This window comes from Lepeophtheirus salmonis, chromosome 9 (assembly GCF_016086655.4).
Source record: "Lepeophtheirus salmonis chromosome 9, UVic_Lsal_1.4, whole genome shotgun sequence".
Classification (NCBI taxonomy): domain Eukaryota; kingdom Metazoa; phylum Arthropoda; class Copepoda; order Siphonostomatoida; family Caligidae; genus Lepeophtheirus; species Lepeophtheirus salmonis.
In genome coordinates this window covers 22,954,543-22,968,696 of record NC_052139.2, presented here as the reverse complement: position 1 = coordinate 22,968,696, position 14,154 = coordinate 22,954,543, and the positions used below count along the sequence as shown (strand labels likewise).

Sequence of the window (14,154 nt, the reverse complement as noted above, 5' to 3'; positions counted from 1 at the left end):
CATTGTTTATTTAAAGTTATTCCTGCATTTGGATATTTTTCTAAATATAAAGACACAACTGAGTAACAAGATGAGCCACCGGATAAAAATCTTATGGAAAAGGGGCGGAAATATCGGGCAATGAGAATATCAATTTGTACTATGATTTTAAATGGTAAGTTTTTGTGTAGATTAAGAAGGGACAATGTTTTTTCGAAAAATATGAAGAATGTAGTCTAATATGACACTACAATTGTTTTTGGGTTTAATGAGAAGAAAATTGCAGGAGTGAACCGTCAGGTTTGAATATGGGCCGTTATGTTTTTACCCACAATACCCTACTGAGGATAGGCAAAGCTGTGAACAGCTGAAGATAATGTCCGAAATGACAGATTAAAATCATGCCAGGCATTAAAGAACAGGTTACTCTTAAATTGACGGGGATAGTACCTAAATATAAAGGTTGACATTGGAATAAGAATTACAAAATAAAACATTTGAAGGGAGCCGTGAGATGAAGGAAATCAACACACATCCAACTTGGGGATGTATAAGGAGGTCTTGTAGTTCCATAAATGTAAATTATCCATCAATAGAAGATGTTGCACTTTTTCTTCTTAAGTATGAATATGTGATTAATTAGCTAGCTTGTAAAGTAAGATGCTTTATCGACTTAATTCCTGAAAAATATGTTTTGTTCAGATGCCCTCATTGGACTACAATTGGTTGAGCCTTTTCTTTCTTTGACTAGATCAGCTGAAACAACATACAGCAAAAATATTTCAGTGTTCCAAAACTTAAACAAGTAATTATTAGATATAGATCCTTTACTTTTGCTGCAAGCAGAGGACCCAGCATTCAAGCTTGTTTACTAGTAGAAATTCCATATCTGAAAGTATTAAGAAGAATTTTATAATACTATACTTGATGTAGTAGGTAAATTCAAACCTGAACTACTTTACATGATACTTCCTGAATTGGCCAAAGGATATACAGTGCAGAAATGTAACATTTTTGACATTAAGATGGGAATTTTACATCCTGATTTCATTACAGTACGTCTCCAAAACCTCAATCCTCATTTCACATTTATCCTTCCTTCTAAAAGATACTTCACAGAGGAGGTACACCACATGGATGTTGTTATGGAAAAGTTTTTCAATGGCTTTATACTGAAAACTCCGCAAAGAAGCTCTTAGTTTGTTTCATTAGTCAACGATCGCTGCACATTGAAATTATGGAGTAAGAAATGGTAAAAAAAGAATGGCTTGTCACGGTGGACTTATTGGAAGTATTTTGTACGTGGAGGATGATTGTAAATAGACAATTTCCACGAATAGGAAGTTACCAAAGAAATGAATAGAAAAAAAGAATGAGTAATTCATGAATGTACTATATTCGTATTATCTTGAAAGATCCTATTCCAAAAGGATGATAGCTCTTTGTTATATTGGTAAATCAGTTCTTGCTCACTAAAGAAACAGATTTCACCGATTGAACTTATTTGATATTAGCATCAAAATGAGGAGAGACAGTCCATACTCATCTAGAAACTCTTTTCGAAGAAAAAAAAAAGGCTATTTCCTTGTTGCATAACCTTGTAAATAATAGTAACATTGACTAATAGATGAATTAGTTATAATGGATTTGAATCGAAATTGCAATTCAAGGACTACTAGCGAGAACTGAGAAGGACTTCATACGTTTCTTATTCTTTGAAAAGAGTAGATTCTTGAAATTAACTTCTTTGGTTGTCCAACTCATCTTTGGAAGAACCACTTTTAGTCAAGAATACTTTTTATTTAATTATAACTTAATAAAATCATTTTGATAAAGTCTCAAGTAATAATGAATAATAAAATTAGAGGTTTCAAATTCATCTGAAGTCTTTCTCTAGCTAGTAGCTACTATTCTTTGGCCGGGTCATCATAATTATTATACAAGGAGGTTTATTATTTATACGAAGTATGGCACTAATTACTGGAAATGTGTTTACAAACAAATATAACTTATTACTTATATTATATAAGTAAACAACGCACATGCCTTATTTGTTGCATTTGTTTATGACTTTTTTTATTATCAATTTTATTTATAGAACTTTGTGAGCATATTTTAATTTGTTTTTACAGTTATTATATAAATATTGTTATTATTTTTTAATAATAATTCATAGTAATTAATTAACTTCAATCACTCAACCTACATTAATTATTGAATTAAAAAGTGTTCAAATTTCAATTGACCACCCAGTATATTAGAACAGGGAGTACTATAGAGATGAAGACCATACTGTTTTTGTTTACTACCTTAGTAGATCCACCTAGTTTTTCCTTTTTATTTATTCATTAAAAGTATCCTGAGGTTTTAATAGGGATTATTCATTTATAATTTAAGAAGAGTGGTAAGATTTTAATTATTATGTCAAGTTCTTTTTGCATCCAACAATTGGTGAACTCCAAGCTCCAGGGCGGGATCAACAGAGTGCGGGGTCCCCCCAGTGTAGGGAGAGAAGGATGCTGGATGTTTTGAGCAATTTTTCTGTGGAGGTTTGCGAGACGCTGGACCTATTAAGCACTTTTTGTAGTAAGTGCAGGACAGGGTGCTAACGTTTCAGCCCTTCAGTCATTATGATAAATCCGGCCCTGTGTTCTTTTATTTACTACTAGAACTACACTTACGAAGTATCATCGAATGTTTGCAATTATAACTATTTTTGATGATTGAGTCACACTTTACAAGCTATTTATTATATGGTTGTGGAGTCTTATGATGTTTTTAACGTACTATTAAGAGATATATAATGAATACAATTATTGCAATTCAAGCACCAAAGTCAAGCGAGGATCTCTTGCTCATAAATTTGAACCTGAGGATCAAAATGTGAACAATAGTTTATCCTATTGAGTAGTTATAAAGAAGAAACGGAGTAATTCTTTATTTTAGAGGATATCATAAATATCCTCGATAACTTCAATACAAAAGTTTATCATCTTGAATTTATACAAGAGTAGCTATTCCTTCATTCAAGAACTCCATATGGTAGGATATATTCTCCTCTAATTCTAGGAATTTCCGTTCTATGGTAAACAACATGTCCGACTTGATGTCGATAAATAATTTCGTCTGGCTTAATTGTTTTACCAAAAACTCATCAAAAGGCTCTCCACCATTTTATCAATGGAACCAGGAATAGAAAAGTCAGCATCTGGTTATTTGAGATGAAAAACAGCTTCACTCGATGTTAAGGACAGAAATGTCTCTATATCCTCATAGACAATAACCTAATAAATAGGAAACTTTTAGATTTTCCATCTTTTGAAAACCATGATGAACACATGGAAGCTCATTCTCACCATGTTGTCGAAATTTATCAAAAATAAATTGCCATAGGAATCAAATATCAAATCAACTCTCTCATCAAGTCTTATTTCCTCAACCTATAGACCAAACTAAAGGCAGTATATCAATATATCATTGGAGTTCTCTTATGATGATACTATAGAAGCTTTGAAATATTATGGAAATGGCAAAGCCTCCAGCATAGCCTATTTTAGGAGTAAGTAAATGTTGTAAGGATATGCTTAGCTCATTTAATCATCTTAATAATTTTAATCGATGAAAATGATAGCCATCAAATTATTGATTCTTTTTTTTAATGAACCTAATAGGGGTGGACTTTGTGAGACGGAATGATTTTATGTTTCTGACTGTATTTCATATTTATAATTTACTGAAGTTTATATTTATAATTTACTGAAGTTTATATTTATAATTTACTGAAGTTTATATTTATAATTTACTGAAGTTTATATTTATAATTTACTGAAGTTTATATTTATAATTTACTGAAGTTTATATTTATAATTTACTGAAGTTTATATTTATAATTTACTGAAGTTTATATTTATTTGTGATGTTATAAAAAAATGTTTTTGGTTTAAAAAAAAAATAAAGATCATAGAAATGCATTTATATCTTTTCTAAAAGAAATGCTGATGTGTCAAGATCAGTTGACATGTATTGTCTACAGCAAGTTTGCCGTTGGCCATGAATTTTTAACTTCTTAATTGTTTGATTTATTTATTACAATCGCGCTCACTTTTTTTCTACCCGAGGAGGCTAACACATTCTTCCTTTGTTTTATAAATAAGGTTGATAATTTTGGTAAGAATACAAAAGCGTGCGAGAAGAAGGGAAGAAATACTTATGGCATCATTGATTAAATAATATACATCCTCTTCAATCAAGAACGTTATCATTCCCGCCTTTATTATTCAATATTAATATAATATTAGATGCTGATAGTCGATAGAGAACTGAATAAAATGCCTAAAATAACGTCGCCTTCTGTCTGGATTTCTGAAAATGGAGGCCCAGGAATTTGGAAAATACTTACCAGATGAGAAACAGATGGATTGTCTGATTTGTCGATATATATGTGCCTCTAGTCCCCTGTCTAGAATTACACGCCACTCATTCTCCTCATCTCTTCATCTATAAAATCAAGTTAACGATGAATACATGAAGTCAGACTTTAACTTTGATCTCACAAAGAACTTTATCTATTGCTAATCATCCTACGTTCAAAAAATTTATGGAGAAATACAGGGGTAAATTCTTCCCTTCCCGAGGAACCTTCATTAATTAATGTAGGATGTTGGTAATGATGTCATTTATAGAAATACTTCCATTGTAAATTGTGAAGTTAAGATCATTTTTAGCATGTTTACAGTCATTTACGCCAAATTACGAAATGAAACTCTGAATCTTGTAGCATCTAACAGTAATTTTTCATTTAAAAAAAAATCTAATCATAAAATATGATTCTATTTTACCTCAAATTATCAAGAATTATGATACACAACTCATTAAATGGCAAAAACAAGTGCTTAAATGGTCACAACAACGGGGGCAGTAGCATTGGATGGTTCGCAACTACTTTGTCTGCCATGAACCAAAGCTTGCTGGGGGTATTCCAACTTTTCTAGGTATATGAGGTTTTTAATGAAAAACTTCTTATTACTATTCTGACGCACAATGTCAATAGTAGAAGAGGATAAAAAGACTGGTCCCCCAAAAAAAGCCTGACAGGCCTGCCAGTGCGTGGCAGATCATTCAACTCATTCAAGAGAGAAATCGCTCGAACGAATTCTGTGGAACACGAACCAAACGAATATTTGCTCCGTATACATCACAAATTTTCTTCTTCGCGTTCGACTCTTTGTTACCTTTCAGGTAGTAAAAATGTAAAATATGGCGAATTTCTTCTTATGAGACTTCGAAGTAAGATAATTCACGACTGAACAGGCCAAAAAACGTCCAAAAACGCTTGTAGTATACCGGCACACCTTTACCAGACTTTATCGTATGATCCGATGTGACCAATAATGAACAATGTATACTTAGTTAAAAAAAGGGGAGAAATACGAAATTACTTCTTCCCCAGCCTACTATGTATATAGATGAGAAGAAAACGATTCTATTACATCATGAGCATAAAAATAAACACTGACTTTGTTTCTTTGATCCGTGACTCAGCACACACCCATGAACCAAGGGGTTTGAAGCATTTTGGGTATAAAAGATAACGTTGAATAACATTCAACCATCTCATGTCCCATTTATTTCCAGAATTGTGGCTGGATTGGATGATTTTTATCAAACTTGAATGTGGATTACATTTATATTCTTCTGCGAATAATTATTGTGTATGTCTAATAACAAACTATTCCTATTAACCCTTTGGGTGCATTGCAAATTGCACTCTTTAACTAGCTAAAATTGATCCTCACAATTAAAGGTATGATATTTTGATAGATTTTATGATTAAAAGTTTCCATATTGGGGTTAATATATGTCTTTTCCATCAAAAAAATATTCTAAAATATAGGTAGTTTATGTTTGGGTATCATAACATAGCCCAGAAGTTTGAATAATAAGCCAATAATTGAGTAAAATGTGCCCATGAATTATTTGGTTGTATGTATTTATGTACATAATTGTTTTAAAACCAATGTAGACTGTCGCCACTAAAGGAAACCGTAATGATTTAAAAAAAAAAAAAAAAAAAGGAGTGTGGATTAATTTTGTACTCATTGACGAATATTCGTTAATGAGTACAAAAAAAAGGTTCTGTCCCTATCAGGTAAAGCGGTTCTATCGGTCTCGATTCTTTCATTTAAACAGTTTTGTTCTGGGACTTGGCTCACCTTTATCGGTTCCGGTTCTGGTCTTCGGCCTCAGGTCTTTTTTAAACAGGCCCAATTCGGCAAGAGGCACTTAAAACTAGGAATGTCATAAAAAATTTGGACCCAGGAAATGATATTCGATACAGAACGGGCCGCAGATACCTTACACGCAGAGAAAACTAGGGTTTCATAAGACATTGGTTTTCAAAGTGTGGCCGTTAGGAGAGGCTAGGGGGGCAGGAAAACAGTCTATACATACATAGTACACATGTTTCGTATGAAGGGGGCCTCAGCTAAAAATGTATTAGTGTAGGGGGTCTTGGTATACTAAATTTTGGGAAAACTTGGCCTAATAAATAGTATAGGGCCCGACAAGCTCAGTAGTGGAACTGGATACATAACATACCCAAGCCCTTTCCTCTTTTATTTACACGGTCTGGTGCCTAAAATCACTTTTCAAGATCCATTAGAAGCCCTAAGCTATTTGGAACTCAGATACAACTATATCCCCCCTGGCGGCGTAAAAAATCATTGGAAAACGCTGCAATTGCACACACACACAAAAGAAAAAAACACCCTCAGAAAATTGATTTATTAAGTAACGGCTCACCTTTGTTAATTAATAAAATGTATTATTAATAAGATAATATTTGTAACTCATCATCTTGGGAAATGATCAGTTTCCTGATCCAGCATAAATAATTTTTTTGGAACCCCTAACAGGTGCTTATACCAATAACATTAAGTCTAACTGGATTAACGCTTCGATTCCAATTATGTGGAGAGTTAAACCTTGAAGTCATTTCCATTCAGGGAAAAATATGAGAAGATATCAAAAGGATCTTTAGCCAATACTATACTCCACCTCTCCCAATGAGTTATTACCCAATCAAGGTGATATTTTCAAAATATTAATAATTAATAAATTAAGAACTCAAATTTATTCATCTATTGAGTTATATTTTAATATTAAATTATCTGAGTATTCGAGGCAAGATTAAGCTTCAGCTCTGTTTTTGGAACTCTTAGCAGGTGCTCATACAAATATATACAGTCTTACTGGATGACCGCAACAATTCCACTTGAAACAATGTTGATTATCAATGTGTGGAGTTTAATCTTGAACTCTCAGTAACCATTTGGATGAACACCTTTTATTTACGGAAAAATATGAGAAAACAGCAGAAGATTCTTTATCCAATATTATGTTCCACCTCACCCAATGGTGTATTACACAATCAAAGAGATTGATCCCCAATTTTCTTGACCAAATGACTTCTGTCGGCTGCCCTTTGGCTAAGATTCCTCTGGCATACATTATTGCAATCAGTTGGAGTATTTCTCGTTTGCTGGTTGTCTAATCATCATTCTTAAGTTTTGAACGAGCATCAACTATTGTACATTTTACAATGTGATCAATAATTATCGATCAAGAGTTCAAAAGCTGAATGTTTTATCTGTAATGATGTTACGTTTTTCAAATGATGATGGACCTGAGACTTCCTTCAAAATGTTTTCTGGGCTAAAACGGGCTGAAATTTCTTCATTTCCTATTTGTTTGTGCAAGATTGCGTTATCCTTGCCAACATACATTGACTCTTCTAATAAGTCGGTTGATTTATGTTTCTTAGAAGACGGGAATTGAGTCACTTGATTGGATCCTGACATTTCTTGAAATGTTAAATATACCAATTAGTTGTTAATAAATACATCTAGTATATAGCAAAACTAATAATGGTATTCAAGAAAATTGCTTACCGACATACTTGTCAAAAACATCAGAATAGTCATCAGAATCAGAAGAACTTGATTGAGGTGGTTGGACATATTCTTCATCTTTTTCCAATTCTAAATCCTCACCTTCTCAATGGGAGTACGATGTGCACTCAAGATATTGTCTTATTTAAATGACTGCATTAAATTGGAGCTTCTGTGACCTTGGGGCGGCATTGTCATCGCCTATTATGAAAAAGTGGGATCAAAAAAGGGGTATATTATGAAAGTGTGAAGTATACCTAGAAGGGGCAAGAAGATTAATCCACCTTTCCATTGGAATGCTGAAGATTATGCATCGTTGAAGATAACTACTGCGAAAGAGTTCCCTCTTCATGAAGAAAATAAATCAGAAAAAGTATTAAACAAAATACAAAACTTAGGTATTATTGAGCCAGAACTAAGTGTCACGGAATGGTGTTCACCTTAAATGATGGTTCCAAAACCGAACAGTAGAGGAATGAGACTCATAACTGATTTTAGACGTTTAAACCGATATGTAGGGCGTCCAATTCACCTTTTTCCATCTGTTAGAAATATTGCTCAATCAGTTCCTAGGTTTTTTAAAGTTCTAACTAGGAATTTTGTGTAAGGCCACCACATGCATTTGTATGTAGAATCAAGAATGTGGATGACATTTCTTTTTGGTGAATATGAAGTTTTACGAAAGGTGATAAAAGTACTCGAACCTTGTGAGAAGAACAATATTACCTTATCAAAAAAAGATAAAATTCAATATAGAACAAAAGTTAAATTTCCAGGTGTGCTCAATTCTGGCGAAGGCATCGAGTCAGATACCGAAAATGATGGAATTGGACAGTTCCCAAAGCCAAAAAATCTTACTGAATTAAGATAATTTATCGAGAACTATTGAAGAAGAATGTTTAATATCAATAGCAAAAAGATGAACAAAAAGCTTTCGATGAATCAAAAAGAATTAGGAGCTCAACATCAGTTTTTTTTTATGTTGAAAAAATTATCTTATAAACAGATGCACTGCACACTTGTATGAAAAATATGTAAGAAGTAATGTAAGAAGAAAATGAAGAAGTTCGTATTCTAAAATTTATAAAATAGCCCAAAAAGAAGACAATTGTTGAAAACAATTTCAATGCATAATCAAGATATGCTGTAATAGCAATAATACCCCAATACACGTGTGGTCTTGCTCTTTAGCTGAGTATTTTTTAAATTTTGTTTTCACATGTATGTCTACGGTCAACAGCAATAAATTTTGAACACTCCTAAAAATACAGATAGTATTTTCAAACATCAATGAAATAAGTTCACAAAGCTGGCAAATATGTGCAAATTTCTTTATTTTAAGCCTTAAGATTCAGAAGTTCATCAAATGACTTATGTATGTACTTATATATTACAACTTATTTTTAACAATGCTTTAAGATATAGTTTGGGAACATTTATCATATAAATTACATATTCTAATAGCAACGAGTTAAATATATCCGTAGTGAGTTAACCTGAAAATATTAATTAAAGATTGTAATGTTATTATATAATTAATGATGATTTCTAATTACATAATCTACAAGTAAGTTTACAGCCTTCTGTAATTCCATCATTCTCACCACAAAGATGGCCCAAATCGGGACAATTTGTATAGTCGTCATAACATTCTAAAGACAAGAAACGGATTCAAAAATTATGAGAATAAGTTAATATTTTCAAATAATAAAACGTACCTGTGCATTCGCCACAAGAAACTTTACAACCGTCTTTGACTAATGGATTGCTTTGGCAATACCTTGTTAATGATGGACACTGTATATACTTATCCTTACATTCTGTTTGATATAATTAATTTAGTTTTTTGTTGAATGACTCCAGGATAACTACTTACCAACACTTGGCTTTCTCGTCGTTTTAGCTTCTGGTCCCTCGTTACAGTCATAACGTGCTTGTACTTTAAGTGCATCTAACTCTGTCATCCCGTTTTTCTCCCCAATAACAATACTAGTGGGTACAAATTTAAGGGGCCTCATTGTATCTTGGCCTGTGGTTGTAAAACTAAAAATTGACCAAATATATATTTACATATTTAAAAATCTGCTATAATTTAAATAATTACTCTTTTAATCCATAGTGCATGATGGATGCGTAGTCATATTCTAATCCAAATGTACGTGTTTTGAAACCCGAGTAGCAATTATCAAATGAAGTTTGTGTCGACCTAGGATCTCATACTGGAGGTCGTTCCCTTGCATTAATATCAATGGCTCTAAAATAATTAGATATAGAATCCCGTTGAATTCTTGACCAATAAATGTGAACAAATTGATCTCGATCGGGTCTTGTTTGTTCGTGAGCAAATCCTAAAATATGGAGCATTTCGTGGGCAGCAGTACCCATGATCTGAGCAGAAGGATTAGTATGTAAATCAAGAAAACTGCCTTTCTCATAAAAAGCTAACTCACCATGCATGTTCTACCTCCGCTAGTCCTTTGTAAATTCAAATTATGCACTCCACGATTACGGTTGTAGCCCAAGACTGCAAAGCATCCTTCTTCTCTGGGGTTGATAGTGACATAATTCTTTTGTCCCGAGCGTGGAACCCATTTCACACAAGTTTTACTCTCGATTTCTTTCATGGCAGATTTAATCACATCCACATCAGAACTGCTGTACTCGGAACTGATTTCGTAAGGAACTTCATTGTTGGGCCAATTTTCCCCTGCTATCAAATTCCTTGAAGCAATTTCCTGTCTATGGAATTTATCGTAAACGATGCGACATTCAGCATGCTTGACTGAATATGAATAGGTTGTAGTAGAATGAATTTATCCTTATTTCATTTACTTACCGCTTGAATAGACATTGTGGAAAGTCAGGAGTAGAGTACCAATGATTGTTAGTAGCATCATTTTGCAATGCTCAGCTGTGGAATGGGGCTGTAGAATATGATTTGAATACATTTATTTATATTCCTTTTTTTTTGTGTCACAAGTGATTTGTAAAAGATGAATTAATCTGTTTTTTTAGGTTTTGTTTGTTCTAGTATTATTCATTATATACATATATAGTTGTGTGTGTGTGTTTTTTTTTTTTTGGGGGAGCATGGTACTCTGTACCTTAATCATTTTTTTGTAACGGGTACATACTTATTTTTAATTGCTTTGATGCTTTGCTGTAAAAGTTCATGGGATTTTGCGGCGGCTTAGATAACCAATGAAAGGAGTAAGTGTAGGTTGGGTTAGACATCTTCTCAGGTACCAGGTGGAGAAAATACTGATCTGGATTTGAAAAGGAAGTATTAGTTGCTGTACTGATAAAAATGTCCTGACTAATCTATAGAAAGAAAAAACCATGTGATTTATAAAAGACTTTGACTCCTTTAAATTTTCGCCTACTTCCAATGTAAATTCTCCAGTAAAATAATTTTTTTTGAAAACTTTTTTTTATTAACTCATAGATATTTAGAGAAAATTAAATTTTTGGAAAAAAATTTTCAAGAGTTAAATTTTAAGAATTTTTTTTCAAAAGTTACATTTTAAGAAAACAATTTCATAAATATAACGTCAAATATTTCTTTGTAATATTCAGGGAAGATGCATTATATATATATATATATATATACATGTAATCTGTTATTGTTAATGTGAGATACTTCTTACCGAGTTTACAATATAAATAGATGAGTAATACGCACGTACCTTGGTAGAAGTCTCTTGTATTTATTCTGTGATTATGAAGAATATTTCCGAGATAGGATCGTATAACACATACATGGATTGCTATGTTAAGAACAAAAGGAGGATACACCCTTCTCATACAAGATTTACATAAAATATTCCACAAATTTGATGACCCTTAGAAAAAATTAATCATAACCCTTGTAACTAATAGATAATGTTGGGTATGGCTGGTGTATTTAGTGTGGAGACGAACCTAGTCTTGACGGCTATGGAAATTTAAGATAGCATAACACAGTGTTTCAGGTGGAGTTCGAAGGAATTTTTCAAGTATTGGGAGCTCTTGTTGTGATGGAAAAGCATTCAGGTTGTCCGGTGGTTTTTATACTGATAGTATGGATACCGTAGACTCTTTGTCAAAAAAAAAAGAGGAACCTCTACTAGACAGCAAGAAAGGATATTGGCTGAGATAGGCAGATTGAAAGGTTCTATAGACATGCCATAGGTAAAGGGCCATAACAATAATACAGCAATAAATATGTGGATGCACTAGTTAAAAATGGGATGTAAAATAACTGAAAAATATACATTGAAAGTCCCACTCGTTACATAAAATCTGTAATAAGAGAAAAAAAATAATTATGTATCGTTGAACGAGGGGCGTGGTGATCCAAGTTGTTACCAAACAAAGTACTTTTTTCATCGTCTTTGTGAGGGATGGGAAATATATAAAAAGAGAAGAACATCAAAAAGATAGGTTTGAAGTTTTTTGACTGGTCATAACCTTTGAAGAAATATCTAAAGAGGAAGAGCTTGGTAGAGGATGACTCATGCATATTGTGTGGAGATGAACCAGAATCTCCTTTACATCTTATAACGATGTGATGCCCAAGAAAGCGCGAGGAGAAATATATGGGGTTTAAGTCAAGATCTGCAATGGAACAAGAACTAGATTTTATTTTTATATTGATAGAATTATTGCCACTGGTCGTTTTGGAGATGTTTTTATAGAAGTTTGTGATTTTGACAGTAACCCTGAACTGTCGTGAAATGACATCATGTATGATGATTTTTACTTTAATACTAGAACGACAGATAGTAACGACCCCCCTTAAACGATGGTGGATATCAAAAATGATACCCATTTATTTTTTAATATTTGCAACTGTTAGTGGTTAATAAAATTAAAAGTAATGTGCTAATTTTTATTTTCTCCAAAGATTTATTATTTATTTAAAAAAAATAAACATAACTTTTATAATAACACATATAAAGAAATTAGCATTTTTTACAAGTTACAATTGTTTTTTCAGGACCAATACAAGGCTTGCATACGAATCTCTTACATTTACTACAGGTTTTGCTTGCTACAATTGACTGTACGCCAGCTTCTATTTTTAGTTGAACAGTTTGATTGTGATCGAAATAATTGATTATTTTCTTCTATATCGTCCTTTGATTCATCATCTCCATCATCAATAAGTTCGGTAATCAAATTATTCAAAAACTGGCAAAGAGTTATTTTCTTACCAGTCACTTCTCTATACAAGATAACAGCATTTATGCCAGCAAAATCCAAAATATTATAAAAAAATTGAAAAAGCCATCGGCGAAAGGACATTTTGGTGGAATAAAGTCTTGCCATTTGATCTAGAATATCAACTCCATACTTAGTTTCATTATAATACTGGATTGATTCTGGTAACCTTTTTCGTACATCTAAAACTTTAACACTTTTGTGAACAGAGCTCAAAATTAAAACATTTTTGTTTTTTTTCCCTTGATAAAAAGTCAATGTTTTGCCACTGTTTACAAAGATTAAGCTTGAAAATAGTGCTTGTTTGGTAGCTTTTAGTTCAGAAGGTATTTCCTTGCGAGCACGATTCATAGTTCCTAAAATAGTCGTCCTATTTTTCTGAAGTTCATTTGCAAGAGACAATGACGTAAAGAAATTATTTGTTTTAACATTCCTCCCTTTATCCAAATATGGTTCCATTAGCTTCATTACGATATATTCTGATATAAATTTATTTGCTGGTCTTTGAGAATCTTTTCCCAAGTAAGGAAATCCATTTACCAAGTATTTGGACGTTGCATCAACTGCTAACCAAAATTTTATATCAAATTTATCAGGCTTTTTAGCCATATATTGGGTAAATGGATATCTAGCTTTTGTTAGGAATAGTTGCTCATCAATGGTAATATTTTCACCTGGCCTGTTTGATAACTTACAATTTTCGACAAATCGATCCCATACCATTGAAATCAAGGCGAACTTGTCATTTTGAAGTCTTTGTGATCTTGTGGAACGAATATCAAAGCGGATATATCTCAATAATTCCTTATATTTGTCGCAAGGGATAGTATTCCTAAAGAGATTGATCCCCAATTTTCTTGACCAAATGACTTCTGTCGGCTGCCCTTTGGCTAAGATTCCTCTGGCATACATTATTGCAATCAGTTGGAGTATTTTTCGTTCTATAGTGTCTATAGTGAAGTCATTCACTTAAACCAATCGGTTGAAGCTTCAACCAAAGCCTACAAATAGCCCTTAAACTGAC

General features: G+C 32.7%; 2 protein-coding genes across 2 annotated transcripts; both read right to left on the bottom strand.

Annotated features, from left to right (window-relative positions):
- Positions 1 to 9,245: 9,245 nt before the first annotated feature.
- Positions 9,246 to 10,916, bottom strand: LOC139904744 (zinc metalloproteinase nas-4-like). The gene is made up of 7 exons (XM_071891135.1): positions 10,765 to 10,916; positions 10,379 to 10,710; positions 10,033 to 10,316; positions 9,805 to 9,971; positions 9,647 to 9,748; positions 9,485 to 9,580; positions 9,246 to 9,424 (listed from the first exon to the last, which is right to left on the bottom strand). Exons 1-3 carry the CDS (start codon positions 10,874 to 10,876, stop codon positions 10,143 to 10,145), a joined length of 618 nt encoding a protein of 205 aa, XP_071747236.1. The 5' UTR covers positions 10,877 to 10,916; the 3' UTR covers positions 9,246 to 9,424; positions 9,485 to 9,580; positions 9,647 to 9,748; positions 9,805 to 9,971; positions 10,033 to 10,142.
- A 2,028-nt stretch (positions 10,917 to 12,944) lies between these two features.
- On the bottom strand, positions 12,945 to 14,042 carry LOC139906275 (piggyBac transposable element-derived protein 4-like). Its single transcript, XM_071890850.1, has one exon. It carries the CDS (start codon positions 14,040 to 14,042, stop codon positions 12,945 to 12,947), a length of 1,098 nt encoding a protein of 365 aa, XP_071746951.1.
- Between the last annotated feature and the right edge of the window lie 112 nt (positions 14,043 to 14,154).